General features: G+C 51.5%; 1 protein-coding gene across 1 annotated transcript in view; it reads right to left on the reverse strand.

Annotated features, from left to right (window-relative positions):
* Window positions 1-16,010, reverse strand: part of LOC144720553 (synaptopodin 2-like protein) — a 52,644-nt gene that overhangs the window by 26,258 nt on the left and 10,376 nt on the right. Inside the window, exons 2-4 of the mRNA XM_078597345.1 lie at window positions 4,644-4,795; window positions 3,686-4,395; window positions 175-774 (exon numbers count right to left, since the gene is read on the reverse strand). Coding sequence (XP_078453471.1) covers window positions 175-774; window positions 3,686-4,395; window positions 4,644-4,795 — 1,462 coding nt within the window. The remainder of the gene's footprint in view (window positions 1-174; window positions 775-3,685; window positions 4,396-4,643; window positions 4,796-16,010) is intronic.

The following is a 16,010-nucleotide window of genomic DNA, read 5'->3' on the forward strand; positions in this document are numbered from 1 at the left end:
GGAGAGAATGGCCACCGTGGAAATGGAGTGAGAAGGCGAGTGCAGGATGAAATGGATTGTGGCATGGCAGGACCATGAGGGATGGTGGTGGTGACAGCAGTGGACAACCCACGGCTGATGAATGATGGTTGATGAAATGATCACGATGACGTTGAAAACAAAAACTAAAATTACCATCCGCTTGATGGCCCGCCGCGTGGCCGAGAGAATTTCCAGGGTTCTGCGCCTCGCCTGCTCCTGCCGCTCCCCCGGGGTTCTCGCGCCTGCCCTCCGCCGCTCGCTCCTCCCTCGACAGCTCCTCCACGCGCTGCCTCCTCCGCTCAAACAGCAGCGCGCCCTTGCCCTTGCCCAGCTCGGGGAGGCTGTCGCGACCCCCCCTGCCGTGGTGGCCCTCGGCCCCGGCGCTCTCCCAGTCGGACGAGACGGCGTCCCACGCGTTGGGCCGTCCCTCCGTGCCCTCGGTCCGCGCCCACTCCTCGTCCTCCTCCTCCTCCTCTTCATCCTCCTCGTCCTCGTCGTAGTCCTCACCCGACGCGCCGGGAGGCTCGCCGCCCTCGCCGTCCGACGCCATGCCGTAGCTGACGAGGGTGTAGCGCTTGACGCGCTGCCGGCGCCGGCGGAACATGAGGATGCCGCGCGAGTCCGGGCGGGGGCTGCCGGGGTCGGCGCTGGGCGCGCGCGGCACCGGCGAGGCGAGGGAGTGGGCGATGTTCTGGCACCGCCGGCGCACCTCCTTCTGCTGCTTCTCCACCAGGCTCTCGCCGCGGTTCAGTCCTAAGTGAGTGGGGAGCGGTGGTGCAGCGGTTAGCGCTGCTACGGTCAGCGCGCTGCGTTAGGAAATCCGGCGGCCCGCGCTCGATTCCTGGCCACGGCCAACGTCGGTGACGATTGTCTGAACCGGTCCTGGCCCTCCACTAGGTCTACTCAGCTTCAAATGAGTACCTGCTGCGGTGTGTAAGCATCGCCACTCAGGAGACCAAGGCAGATATTCGTGGCGCTGGCCACCCACACCCTCGTGTGCCGTTCCGACCTTCTTCGGTGCTCGCTAACAGCTCTTGCCCCACAACTATGTTCAGGCTATAGGGGAGATCTTTTGCCTTCGTATGAGTGTTAGTGTAAGTAAGAATGTGTGAATTGTAGTGTGCGTTCGCGTATGTGTGCTGGTGTGTGATGTGAGTGATTGCATTCGCGCATGAGTAATGAGGTGGGCGTTTAGTGCACATTCCCTCGCAGCAGTTTGACAGACACAGAGCAGCGTGACACAAGCAGCATAGACAAGACGCAGCCCGTGACCAAATCACCTGGAATCAGCCTGATCTCGGCAGATCCCAGAAGCTAAGCCGGCGTGAGCCTGGATAGTGCTTGGTCACCGTGCATGCCAGGCTGCCATTGGCGGTTGCGGAGCTGCGCCACTTTGTGATCAGCCGAGGCCAACCCCGTCAAACCAATTGACGTGACAGTAAAACTTCTCTGATCCCGCGTCTACGCTCCCAATCAGGCTGCTCACGGCCCACGCGGCTTGGGGAGGCCCTAAGCAAGCAGTGCGTCGCCCCGGGGGCTGTGACGTCACACAATGACGCGCGTGTACGTCACAGGCAGCGTGGCGGTCTCAGCGGGCGTTCAATTCACAACCGCCACGCTGGTGCAAGACAAAGACAAAGATCCCCCGTGAAGCCTCAACAGACGGTTGGGGCGAGTGCCGTTAGCGAGTGCCTATGAAGGCCGGCACGGCACACGAGGGGGTGGGTGGCCAATACCACGCTCTCGCGCCTTCGTCTCCCGAGTGGCAATGTTTTTATACGCTGCACCAGGTACTCATTTGAGGCTGAGTCGACCTAGGGGAGGCCCGGGACCGGTTCAGATAATCGTCACTGGTGTTGGCCGTGAGCGGGAATCGAACTCGGGTCGCCGGGTTCGTAGCGCAGCGTGCCCACCGCCACACTGCCGCTACCCAACACTCGCAGACACACACACAGACACGCACACAGACACGCACGCAGACATGCACGCAGACACACACACAGACACGCACGCAGACACGCACGCAGACACACACACAGACACGCACGTACGCAGACACACACACAGACACGCACGCAGACACGCACGCAGACACGCACGCAGACACGCACACAGACGCATCACAGCGATAATTAACGGCGCTAACGCTGACCCCTGTCGTAATGGCGACAGGGGATTGATATGAGAACGGGATAAGAATAGAGAGCCCTTACTCATGCCTGGATGTCAGCCTATTAATACACATCCTGTGACATGCCCGCCAAGGCGTGCGTGCTGGCTGACATCCAGGTGTAACGCTTTGGGGCAACGCGTGTTCAGATGGCGTAACAATGGGAATGTCACCTTGATCTGCAAAGCATGCTGGGGAGATCCGTTGTGTTTGGCCTGTTAAAGGCATGTATTTGTGTATGCATGTATAAGCCATGCTTAATACGTAGGAGGCCATCGCGACCAATATCATCCATAATAGAGGGTTTTTTTGGGTTAGATCGCGTAAATATATTAACGTGTCGTTAAAACCCGCCACCACCCGACACAGACAACTAGTAAGGGTTGTCACGTAAATGGAACATCTGTACTAAGATTGTAAATGTTGTGGCTTGGCTCTCCAACACACCAGTGTGCTGTACTAGTGACGAATTGGCCACGTTCTGTTTACGTGACAACCCTTACTAGTTGGCTGTGTCGGGTGGTGGCGGGTTTTAACGACACGTTTATATATTTACGCGATCGAACCCAAACAAACCTCTATTATGGATGATCCATGCTCTTTGGTAATTGCAAAACCAGCTATGGCTTGCTGGTGAGTACCAAGAGCACGAAGCTGATCCAAACCTGACAATATTAATGTGTTTTTGGTATGCTTCAGAACGCCAATTGGTAGTCTAAGTTGAATGGCATCTTGAGAAAATAATTTACGAAATAATAATATATGCAGACAATCAAGACTGATGTAAATTCTAAATATATTATAGGATGGTTAGGAATCTGAAATTTGGCACTTATATGAAATTTAATCTGCACACATAATTAGAAATATGAAAAATATAATGTATGAAATGTGGGATCCCAAAAATACGTACCTAATTGGTCCATGGAAATGGGACAGAGTGGGTGGCATTAGACAGCCCCCCCCCCCCCCCCCAATTTCTATCCTTGCACCAGGACCCATATCAATCATGTCACTGCCCCCACCCAACCCCCCCTTCACATTATATATATATATCTCAAACATTTTAACGGATACGGCCCACTGAGCTATATAGTAGCTCTTTTTTTGAAGCAACCTGGCCATCACAAATGATCGCTCAACGAAGTGGCTTATCACGTGGACATTTACAGCAGCAGCCAAAAACTCTGAACGAGTGGCGTCGATTCTAAATGTGTAGGGAAAAAAACGGAGGACCCGGAGAAAAATCCACTCGAGCACGGCAAGAGCGTGCAAACTCCAAGTATACAGCAGCAGGCGTCACGGTCGGGATCGAACCCACGACTTCATGTACACCAGGCGAGGTCGTTAACATCCCGGCAAAGGTGGCGCCCCAATCAACTTTTGGTGGGTGTAAATAATAACAATATTGCCCATGTCAGTGAGCATCGGCCCCCTCCGCCCCCCGGCCCCTCCCCCAACCCCCCCCCCGCCCGCCCCCCCTCCCACACGCACTCGCTTGCTTCGCCTTCTCCTTGTACGTGGCGATGAGCTCCTCCTCGTCCACGATGGCCACGTTGCGCAGGGGGTCCACCTCCCTGGTGGCGGCGCCGCCTGGCCCTCGCACGGCCAAGTTGAGGGTGAACGCCAGTGCCGCCTGCCCGTCCTGCGCCGCCGGGGCCGCCGCATCAGCGGCGTCGTCGGCGGCGTCACCCCCCCCGTGACCCCCCGAACCCTCGACGTCCCCCGCGTCGCCCTCCTGGCCGCCGTTGAGGACGATGTGCAGGGAGCTCTGCTTCGGCGGGGCGGCGCTTCCGTTCACGACGTGGCCACCGGACCCCGACGTTCCGTTCACCACCGCCTGCTTCAGGTGCTGCTGCTGCTGCTGGTGGTGGTAGTGGACGAGCTCGGACGTCGAGTCGTACTCGCTGAGGTCCGACACTTCGACGCCGTCTGCGTGGTAGAGCCCCGTGTCGCCGGACGCGGGGCCGGACGAGGAGGCGAACGAGGTGAACGAGGGCTGCTGCTGCTGCTGCTGGGTGGGGGAGGACCGGGGGCTGCGGCGGTGGCCCCACGGGCGGTGCGACGAGGCCCAGCCCGGGTCCGTGTTGGCGTCGCTGTCCGTTTCGCCGAAGTAAGCGTCGCTGTCCGAGGCCGAGGTGAGCTCCTGGTAGCTGGACGCACGGAGACGGTGGCCGCCCTCGGCCTCGGTGAGGTTCCTGCATCTGTGCGCGCGCATCGAGAGGCGTCGGGAGCCGCGCGTTAGGGGGGGGTTAGATCGACTGCGTGCGTGTAACGTGGGGAGCGGTGGCGCAGTAGTTGCTGCTTTCACTCTTTTTTTTCTAGACTTTCGTGAAGGGATTGGGGTAGGTTAGGTTTAGGTTGGGGTGCTTGACTTAAAAATGTATATTAGCGTTATTATAATGATGTGCCCCCCCCGCCCCCCTCCCCCCGGCCCCCCCTCCCCCCGCACCTGCCCACAAGGATGTCCAGGGAGCCACCGCCGGCGTCCACGAGGTTCATGGCCTGGGTGTGCGTGAGGCCCGCGCACGGGTTGCCGTTGATGGCCACCACCTCGTCTCGCTCGCACATGCCGGCTCGCGACGCCGCGCTCCGCTTGCGCATCTTCAGCACGGACGGGTGGAGGGGTGGGAGGGGTGGGGGGGGCACAAGGGGGAGCAGAACAGCCTCAGGGAGTAAGTATATATGCATTCTGTTGTTTATCCACTTTCTTGCCATTGACTTGGATCGCATAGCCAAATCGCAGTAATTGTAACAGTTCATCAGATGACAAGATCAGTAGTCACATAACGATCGAGGGTTGTCTTGGAAAACCTTGAATATAAGAGTAATTCCTGCAGTCACGAAAGCTCCAAATCAAGTTCAAGCTTCAATATATAGTTTAAAAACAACCTATTTTAGCGTCCCCACAGTGTACTCAAAATGTATTTTTTTTCATCCACTTAAATCCACGCGCTCTCAACAAAAGCTCTCTGGACAATGAGACGTTGTCGGGTTGTCACGTGTTTTGTCTCAGACACGGCCTCAATTCTCCCATCCTCAGCCCGACTCGTAACGAAGGGGACAGCTCCAGAATCAAGTTCAGGTGCCACTCGCCACGGACGCGAGCCGTGGCCGGGAATGAAACTCGTGGCGCGGCGCCGCTAGCTGCTTCGCCACTGTGTCCCCAAAGAGGAAAAGAGAATCTTCTTGGTTCTTTCGGTAAAGTCACGTAGAATGGAAATAATGAAATAATAACAATAAAACATTATAAAATAATTCTCACGACGTTTCGGCCACAACGCAAGCAGCCATCCTCGGGTGGATAACAGGTCTGTCGAGAATTACACACCCCAGGCTTGGAGCGTCTATTTAAGCTGGGATGGAGGGGGAAGAGCGCCTTGACAAAATAATTTGCATATCAAGATGAATTTAGCATATTTATGGGAAATGCAGATATGCGATTAGTACTAATTGTGAAATGCGTAGGAGGTTTGGCGGGGGGTTTAAAGTCATATTATGCCCGTGCATTATGCAGGATTAGCAGCATCAAAGGGAGGGGATAGGGGTAACATTAATAAAGGGAAGGAATGTTAATAGTATGTAGCTGCAGTAACTAAAGGAAAAGAGAAGTAACATTACAATCCAAACCGTGAGTCACCACCCCTCTGGGGTTGTCTTCGTGCATTCGTGGGAACTGTTTTTGAAGTTTTGGAGGCCAGGGAGCCATTTGGGGTTCATTTTGAGGAGCCAAGAGGCCCGTGAAAACTCGACTTTGAGAGGGCGTCATGTTCCTTGCTCCTCATGTCTCATGTTTGGGTGGCAGGGGTCGTGGTGGCGTAGCTGTGGGGAAGGTGGAGGGGGTTAAGCTGCCCTCTTTCACCCATTTTATTGCCATGTCCATGACCCCCCATCGTCATTCGGAGGAGGTCAGGACTCAGGCCGGTAGTAAATAAAGGAAAGCGTCGTGTCATTTGAGGAGTTACGTTGTGGGTAACAGAGGCCAGAGCAGTAAAATATGTTATTGCGCTGAACCTCTATACCACCACGTGTACGCTCCCCGCCTTCACCAATCCACACTGACTGGCGAGTTAAAGCATGTTTGAACTTTCTGACCCGCCCCTCCTGGACATCTGTGAAAAGAACTTCATAGCTCATCGGATTTCTCCTGCAGTCTAAATAAAGACACTGATTCTTTATAGTAAAACACCCATGGCTGGCACGGTGTGGGGAGGCCTTCATCCAGTAGTGGATCGACAAAGGACTGTACACTGGCAGTCTATTTAGAGATACTGCACTGCTCATTGTGATTGTTAGATATATCTTGAATTGAGCTGCAATTAGGTCGACTCAGCCCAAATCGGGGTGTTCGGTGTTGGCCACGCCACCCGTTTGTGTGCTTTGTCGGCCTTCAGGGCACGCTTGTCCTCATGTGTGCTCAATAAGCGTGGCCAAGTGGGAGAGAATTGCGCTTGACGATGCGTGGTTAGTGCTTGTTGACATCCTGCGTTCGTATTGGGCATTCAGCAGGCCAGGCAGGGTGGCGAGGTTAATTTAGGTGCTGCCGCTGTTCACTTTGAAAGTTTCGTCCAGAAATGACCTTGAAATATCTGTATAGCCCCCCGTTCTCTCTGGACCCTCCCTCCCCCAGCCACTATAGACCATCCCCCAGTGGGAAATGTAATCTGAAACACCAAGGTTATTGACAGAATGGGCAACATTTAAAAAAAAAGCATATTAAAAGGTTTTCCGGTGAAGGACTTTTCCCAAGGCTTGGGTGGAACCACCGTTTTAGATCGGCGTCTGATTTTACGATCACAGCCTGCGACCGCTCCTTTCCTGAGGAGGTGAGGGGCTGGAGCAACCCGCCCATGAAAACTCTGGCGAGTGATTAGAGCCACGTGGAAAGGCTTGGCACGTCTCGAAAGGTGCAGATCCCCGCTGTGCAATAAGCAGCCTTGCGAGGGGTGGCCGGGTTGGTTCAGAGGTCAGCAAGAGCCGAGTTGGCATCACTGACATCGCGAGTATGAAACGAGGCTTTGGCTGCCTTGTCGTTGCCAAACTGGGCTTGCAACTGGAGCGAGGTGATGGTCACCGGTTATTGTACAAAAGCGGAATTATGTTCAACGTTAATTTTTTTTGTCTCGCTTACTTAAACTGGCAACAACAAAAAATCCAGTTCTGAATAAAAAGTTACACATATCACAATGACCATTTCACTGCCGTATCGGGAACATTTATCTGTAGGTGGCTGTGTGGGAGAGTGAGTCCGCCGCTCACGTGTGGAGGGGCGGACTTAATTAGGGATCTCAGAAGTAGTTTTGTGACATCACCTTCCACGGGTCGTTCTCGAACGCTCCGCGCGGGGTGATGGACCACACCGCGTGTGTCTGGAATGGTGGCGTCATCTCACGACGTCACGCGAATGCGCAGAAGTGGAATGCAAGTGCAGAACACAAATATAATTGTCGCAAAAAAAATACACGGTGCCATTTTAATAGTGCACTTAGTCAATTGTTTTCTTCATTACCCACCACGTGAATGTGGAATTTCCGGCTGAGAAGAGTAAACGTGAGATGAAAACTCGTTTCTTTAGAACTGCTCTGTGTGTGCGTGGTTGGCTACGTACGGTGCGAAAGAAGTTCAACACATACTACACTCCACACCCCATCCCGGCTGGAAACCACTTCAAATCGTTTTGGCTTTTCAATCGTGACACGCCATCCCGCTGTATTCATGGAGTTCGCTCTTTTTTCCCGATGCGTCTAATCTGATGCGACGCGCAGACGGAATGGAATGTCGACGCTTTTCGCGGCGCAGATGAAGTTGACTAACGGTCGTGCACCATGTGTGCTCTTGTGAACACAACAGAGAGAGAGAGCCACGGAGGGTTGGCGTGACACCTGCACGTGTCTGCCACACGTTAACGAATAACAGAAGTGTGGCGGTGGGGGGTGGAGTCGGGGGGAAGGTGGGGGGGGGGCACACCTGTGAAGCGGCCTTTTGGAGGCAAGGGTTGGTGGATCAACAGACTCTCGAAGCCACGCGTGACAACATTGCATTGTATTGCACTTAAGCGCACGTGTTACACTCCGTGCACGTACATCACTTTTGTCAATCCACGACTGGATGGATGGTGGCCTCCCCACGCCGCAGGTTATGGGGGTTACTTGACCATCACATACTGCTGACGGCAGTGTACACCAACAACAACAACAACAGATTTCCCTGCTCTGCCTACGACAGGCGTCCACAATCTACAACCTGTGCGGCGTGATCCAGAACCGGCTTTCCACGCCACCCGCGCTGCGTGCCAGGTGGAGTGACGGGGTGACTTGAGGGCCGCGAGGAAACCGCTGCTGCAGCCTGAACTCGAATGGCCCCGCTGAATGAAGCTGAATGAAGGAAAGCATTACCCGCGCATGCAACGTCTTGGCGTGCGGCGACGTTCGACGGATCACTTCCTCCGTCCTCAATTGTCCACGTTATGAAAATGCTTCCCTGTGACTGTCACCTCGAGCGAAACAGCGGACGGTAGCCGGTGACCCCAGCAGCGTCTGCTTGACTGTAAGAGGCTGCGCCACGCTGATGAGACTGAGAAAGTTGAAGCCTGCCCAGGGGTTTGCTCAAGTCTAATGGCTCTGGAAAATATTTGTCCGTGTATATTTTTTTATTTGAGTGTATGAATAATGTACTCTGTGTATCGAGAAGAGCCCCATTGGGTCACATGACTCTTTCAGGAGGCTCCCTGCACTGGGATGTGTTGATAAATTCGATGAATGAGTGTTTGGCTTGCTGGTGGAGAACGAAGTGCCGGAGAAATCCCACGCACGAGAGGGGGTAACACCGCCTCTGCACAAACGAATTCAAGAGCCCACTGTTGTTCTGTCATCTCTTGGCCGTCTCATTGCATAAAACAGAACATTCTGTGCATGTGCATAACAACACACACTGTGCTACCGCACGTGCAAGAGAATAATATTGGGCACGGTATAATTCAATCCAGTGCTGCACTGCCATGTCTTGCGAACCTCACCTATTATGAAATTGACGTCAAATGTCACGTGTTCCCAAAGTCCATTCGCAGATGTGGAACGTAATTGGAATACGATTCGATTTTGACCACTGCAGAGTTGTTTGAGGTTGCGCTCTGTAGCTCTACGTTGTGTTTCGGGTTAGGCCACTTTTTTGTCTGGTAACAACATCTGACAATTCGCTCCGGCTCCCAGGAGCTTTTTTCACTCCTCCAAAAAAAGGTTCCCGAATAAGATCCCAGTCACATGGAGTGAAACGTCGGACGTCGTGCCAAAGAACGCGCGGGCACAACCTGAAAGCACATCGCAGGGCAATGCAATTCTACTCACGATCGATCTGAATCGCACAAAACGATGGTGCAGATATCAATCTCACTCATACTCCTCCCACCTCTGTGTAACGTGGCCACACAGAGCCCCCCCCCCTCTCTCCCAATACCCCCCCCCCATCAACCAACCCCCGCCTCAAATTACCGGCCTCATTAGCGGCACCACGCCAAGCCCAATGCTGGGGCCGCGCGTCATTCCTAAAGCATGCGGGGCCGTCGAAAACACGCACCTGTCGATCTCATGAATCCAGTCGACGGTAGCTGCGATCGTCTCGGGGGCCAAAGAAACCCGTGGGTAATGCAGACACTGCGCTGTTGCCCCAAGCCTTCACGGGGCGACGCGGATTGTTTACTCTTTCCCTGCCCGGTGTGTACGGCTCACCGATGAGCAATAACGTGGTGAAGCCGAGTCGGTGTCTCGCACGCTGAGCGGACGGGTCGAGCGTCTGACAGATTTTTTTGTTACTTTGGAATTGCTCGCAGACAGCAGTGGATCACCTTGCATCAGAGAATGGCCCCTGGAAGACGGATGCACGCAATTTGTTTCTTGGAGCCAGAGATCGTCGCATCTCAAATATATTTTGTTAATCTCAGAGTAGGAATAAGCCAAGTTTAGTGAGCAGCCAAATTTAATATTTATTTTCATGCAGTGATTGCTAACCGGGCTGATACTATGAGTGCGCTCCACCGCAGAATGTGGATTTATTACACGTGGAAGAAATCATGACTTGAATCCAGGATTTATGCAGTTCTAGGTCAGCGTTTCTGACCCCAGTCACCTGGCCACTTCATACTGTCCTACTGCAAGTTTTGTTTGGCCAAAAATGTCTAAAAATGGTTTACGTTAAAGAGATGTCAATGTAATTACACGTTTTTTTTGAGAAATGGTAATGTAGTGGGAATGTGGATTGGTTTTCACACTGTGCCATGAACCCAGTGACCTGAGTTTAATTCCTAGCCACAGCTAACACCAGCGGCGACTGATATCTGGACCAGTACTGGGCCCAGCGCCTTTACACTGATCATTTAATTCAAGACACCCCGCGGGAATGAGGCCATGTAGTTTAAATTGGTTGTTTGACATTTCCTGGTGAAGCATGGTCAAACAACCCCTAAGATCCACGCAACATGGGGGCGGGCTTGATCCAGCAGTGGATTGACACGTGGTTGTAAATTAGAAATGTTTACGTTTAATTCAGTTTTGCTGACATTAATATAATTCAATTGTGGGGGTTCTCTAGACGCTAAGTTCTATCATTTGCAAAAAAACAAATCCAAAAAGGCAGTGGCCAAAAACTTCAATTAGAACCCTCATGAAATAAATATTAAAACAGAGCTTTTGTTACGTAAAATGTCACGATGTATTATACATCTGAGACTCTCAAGCGTAAATAGCATTTGACAGCACCGCACGAAGGTGCGTTTCTGCGACGCTGGCTGCGTATAACAAACTTTCTTGTTTCCGCCCTCTGTCTGTCTTTTGAGCGTTTAGCCTCTGCAATGTACGAGACGGGCGAGAGAATATGGGAAGAATCAGAGCACGTGTCTTTTTTGCAGGTCACTTCACGTTGGGAGGATACTGAAGAGAGAGAGATGGGGCTATGGTAGGATACGGTTGTGATGCTGAGCGGGTTGGAGGTGTAGGAATTCTCACAATGCGTGGAATGGCCCTTAAAAAAATCAAAGTGGGGCCTTTGTGGGTTTGGTATAGCTTTCCCTCACCCTTTCGCTGAAATTAAACATTTGTGTGGCGACTGCACGCAAATATATAACGACAGGCGTGGCAGACCTTTGGATCCAGTCGAAGAAAGGGATAAATTTGGTGTTGAGTTTTGCCTGGTTTCGGGTGACACGGGCAGGTGGCTTAATTGAATAATTGGAATTCGTCAGTGCTGGGCTGTCGCCAGGCCTGTTCTCTTGGGAAGGTGAGTTAATCTGTACACACTCCCGTGCGTGGAGGCAGCTCTAAATAAGTCAACTCCCAAGCTCAAAGAAGTGCTCCCCTCCATCAATGGTCCTCACCCAGTTGTGTAAATTCCACATTCTCATGGTGAATACCGTTACCTCTCCGTAGCAAGAGCCTCGAATGGCTTCCCATCACGCGGCGTTCACCTGTTGGTACTAATGGGTTTAGTTGGCTATTTCTAGATTTGAAGCTTTCGTGACTGCAAGGATTCATACTCTTTGTTTTTTTCGGTAAAGTCACGTAGGTTAAAAGAAAACAAATAAATTAAATCACGACGGGGGGACATTGATGTATCAATACAGCAATTTTGCTGTGACGGTTTCATTTGAAGACGGAAGCTTGTGTTGCCTCCGAAAAGTCGTGATTTAATTTATTTGTTTTCTTTTAACCTACGTAGAGTTTGAGTTGGCTCTGGCTGGGATTTGTTTTTTTAAATCTAGGTCTCACAATGAAGTGCCTTTCTCTCCACTATGGGTGGACCAGTGGCACGGTGGTTAGCGGTACTGTGCTGTGAAACGAGCTACCTGCGTTTGATTTATGGCCACGGCTAACATCAGTGGCCAGCAATATCTGAAAAGGCCCTGGCTCCTCCAGGGTCCTCCAGGGCCTATTATGTTACATCAGTACATGATGATGATAATCATCATCACCATCATCCAAATCATAATGTGTAGACGTGGCCAAAAACACAGCATTGCAATCAATGTGAGCACGGATGGGTCATTAATTTGGGTTCAGTACAACAATCGTAATCGTAACACTAAAAAGCTTCAGCACTGAAAGGAAATTGAAAAATAGGTGCTCGCTAAAAGCACGTGCAGGTGTTGGATTGAAGGATCGTGAACGGCTAGCGATGGCTTGAGGCATTCATCCAGCAGTGGATTGTGGTGATGATGACATGCACATACTATATCCTTTATATAATTAAACAATCTGCATTGGTGGTATTTTGAAAGCGTATGTAGAAAATAATGTCACACCTTCGATCAATAAAGAAACACACATTTGTTTAAGACTTTGCTGACATACGAGTCGACCTAAAGCCAGAGATGCAGGAAGGCTCTTGCGACTAAGGCCCCCTGCTGCGTCGCCCCACCTGCGGGACCCGTGCCGTGGCGACGTGTCGTGGAATCAACAACCCTGGCGTGACGGGGCTCTTGCCTCGGACATTATTCAATTATCCGTCTGTTGCTAGAGAAGCGATAACGTCCAAATGGTTACCTTTATTGATTTCCAACAGGTCAGAGACCCTGCTGTTGAGACACCGAGCGTTTACATCGGTAAATGCTTTTGCCTGCTTGCTACAAAATAACCAATTATGGGGGGGGGGGGCATTGATCCAGAAGGCCCATTAGCAGGCTGATGGACCCAAATGTCATTACATTCGTAACGCGGTCAAACCTAGCCATTGTCTGTCCGCGTATGTATTATTTACTTATCGTTGTATGTGCGCACATATTTAAGTTACAAAATGCGGCGATTGTTGGTGATAACGGTGGAAAGGTCTTCCCAGGCAGCTCTTCTCACGCGTGCTCTGCTTGTTGTGTTCTCCACTCCGGCTGCTATGAGGAATTTTGAAAATGCCACCAAGTGCCCCCCACACCCCCCCCCCCGCTCCCCTGGTCATTACGGGGCAACAGGTAACTTGGTGCGGAGATCAAAGGCGTTCCAGCCTCGAGTTTGATCCTGGGGTCCACTCAAGGCATAGTTTCCCCGAGACAAAGAAGATCATTGTTTCCTGCGTGATTCATTACATTTTTACTTTAATTGTGTGGTACTATGCTCACCACCTTCACCAACCTACGCTGACTAGCGTGGTGAAGTATGGTTAAAGAGCTCCCACGACATGCAAGACACGACGAGATCCACATTTTCTTGGCTCTTTCGGTAAAGTCACGTAGAATGGAAATAATAAAATAATAAAAATAAAACATAATAAAATAATTATCACGACGTTTCGGCCACAACGCAAGCAGCCGTCCTCAGGTGAAGAACAGGTCTGTCTTATCGACCTGAGGACGACTGCTTGCGTTGTGGCCCAAACGTCGTGAAAATTATTAAATTATGTTTTATTTTTATTATTTTATTATTTCCATTCTACGTGACTTTACCAAAAGAACCAAGAAGATGAATCCCTGCAGTCACGAAAGCTTTAAATCGAGAGATCCACATTCATCAGTGGATTGGCAAAAGGGCTTCATCTATATACACATCATGTAGACACACACACAGAGAAATACAAAAACGCCAAGCAAATTGATGTGACAGTTTGGCAGTCATCTGGGTCACCCCTCTTGTGAAATGGTTCTTTCCAAATCTGACTGCACTATCATAGGCGAGATTCCAGGACTGATGCTGGACTTGCAACTGGTGTCGGGTGTCCAACACTTGGAATATTCCAAGTGACGCGTGCGTTAAAGGGGGGATTGGGGGTTGGTGCCTGTGATGGGTGAGAGCAAGTGTGCCTCTCACTCCGGGTCAAAGTACCCTCGGGTTGTATCCCAAACAACACTTTGGGGCCCTCCTCCCCTCCACCCTGTCGCGTTGCCACCTGCTCGGTGTTATTTTTCAGCAAGTAATTTTTTTTGACATCGTCTGTCACATGGAAATCATAATCGGCCCCGATGGACAGGCACAAACCCAGACTTTTTATATCGTTCGTGCAGTCGGCCAGACTTCAAACATATGCCGCTTTCGATTCAAACACGGTTGATAAGTGGTGGCGCAGTGGTTAGCGTACTGTGATGTTAACCCGGTGACCTGAGTTTGATTCCCTTCCGCACCTAACATCAGTGGCGAGTGTTATCTGAACCCGTTCTTCTGTCCCGCACCCCTTCACCATCTCTCAGTGACCAGTGTGGTGAAGTATGACCAATACCTACTCCCTATGACCAAAGCTGGGCTGTAGGCTGGCCTTCATCCAGCAGTGTAATGAACGTATGGCTGTGCGTGATTACATTATATATATAATAATACAAAATATAACAAATAGCAATACATGCAATTCCAGGAGCGGCCGTTCAAGATAAACTAATGAGCAGCAATACAATTTTAATTACTGTAATCGAGTTACTTCTCTTGCGTCTTCGCGGAAGGCCGGTGTGTATTCGAGCCTAACAAATAATAGTGCCCGGAGACCCCCCCCACCCTGCATAAAAAGGAGGCAACAGTGGCACAAGAACCCACCCCCCCCATACGTTGCCCTGGCTTCAGCGAGTATTTATAATCCATGATGAGCTTGCAAGATCAGCGACTCTCTGGACCTTGGCTTGCGGGAGGGTCTCTGGTATGCGTCGTGTAAATGAGGGGAGGGAGGGCGAACAGGACCAGCGGATGAGAGGTCGTGTGCGGGGTGGTGGGTTCACGCGTGAGCGCTGGGGTGTCGTTGGGTGGCTGGATGAGCGGCGTGCTCCTTTAGAGATGCTATGACGCAGGAACCGGGGCGCACGCACGTGATGATAGTGGCCGCGTTCCGCGAACAATAATAATGGTGGTGGTGATGATTTGCAGACTTTCGGAAATCCACTGATTAACGGAAGCCCCCCCCCGCCCCCCGTTCAATGAGGTTGTTTGGCCACGCCGGTGTGTATCGGTGAGCTGGCAGTGTCGCCTTAAGCCACGGCACATGACGATTTGGCTGTTGTGTTGCTCTGAATCGGGACCTTTATGCACCTAATGAGATCCACACACGAATTGCGCGCGAGGTTACGCAAGCCCGTCTCATAATACGCGGGATCGCCAAAGTTAAGAGCCCCCTCGCATCGAGAGCCGAGGAGGCATTTATAGTTACACCGACTCTTAATTGTGCCGGCTCGAGTACGTGGGAACATACCGGCGACGGCTTTCTCTCACGGCGAGAACAATGCCCCCCCCCCCTCTACGCCCGTGGGAATCACGACGAGGTCTGTGCATCGTCACGGACCTCCGTGACGAAACCCCAATGTCAGTCCCGTATCAGGAAATATTTGTGCCCCAGGAATGGACACAGATTTTGTTCCGCCGAGTGGAGGAAATATTCAGGAATAATGTTCCCTTCCTTTAGAATGTTGCACCCCCCGTTACTTGTCGGGACAGACTAAATCCTTCTTTGCATATCTGTGGATTTTCAACGAAAACTGTACATCTAAGATCACTGTGCACGCTTGTTTGTGCAGAAGCACCTTTTGGCGTCATCTGGTCCAACACTATGTGAGACTAGGCTCTAAGGAAAGCTGTCTCGGGTGTGGACTTATCAACTTCAAGGACAGTGCATACATTATCAGAGTTATGTTTTTTGTTTGCATTATGACTGCATGTATTGTGGTCAATGCAAACATGACTCCTTGTGAAAAAAAGGTGTCAGTTTTGTTGCCAGATAAAAGGGTAAAAAACCAATTATCATATTTTTTCTTCTGGCAAATGAGGTTCCAATGGTGTTCAGAAGCATATTGCTCAGTTTGCGTTCAGTGTCACTTAAGTTCATGCTACCTCGTGCGCTGCAAGTCGCGCACAACGGGAGCAGCATCCCAGGG

Source organism: Lampetra planeri, chromosome 9, assembly GCF_965212315.1.
Source record: "Lampetra planeri chromosome 9, kcLamPlan1.2.h2, whole genome shotgun sequence".
NCBI lineage: Eukaryota > Metazoa > Chordata > Hyperoartia > Petromyzontiformes > Petromyzontidae > Lampetra > Lampetra planeri.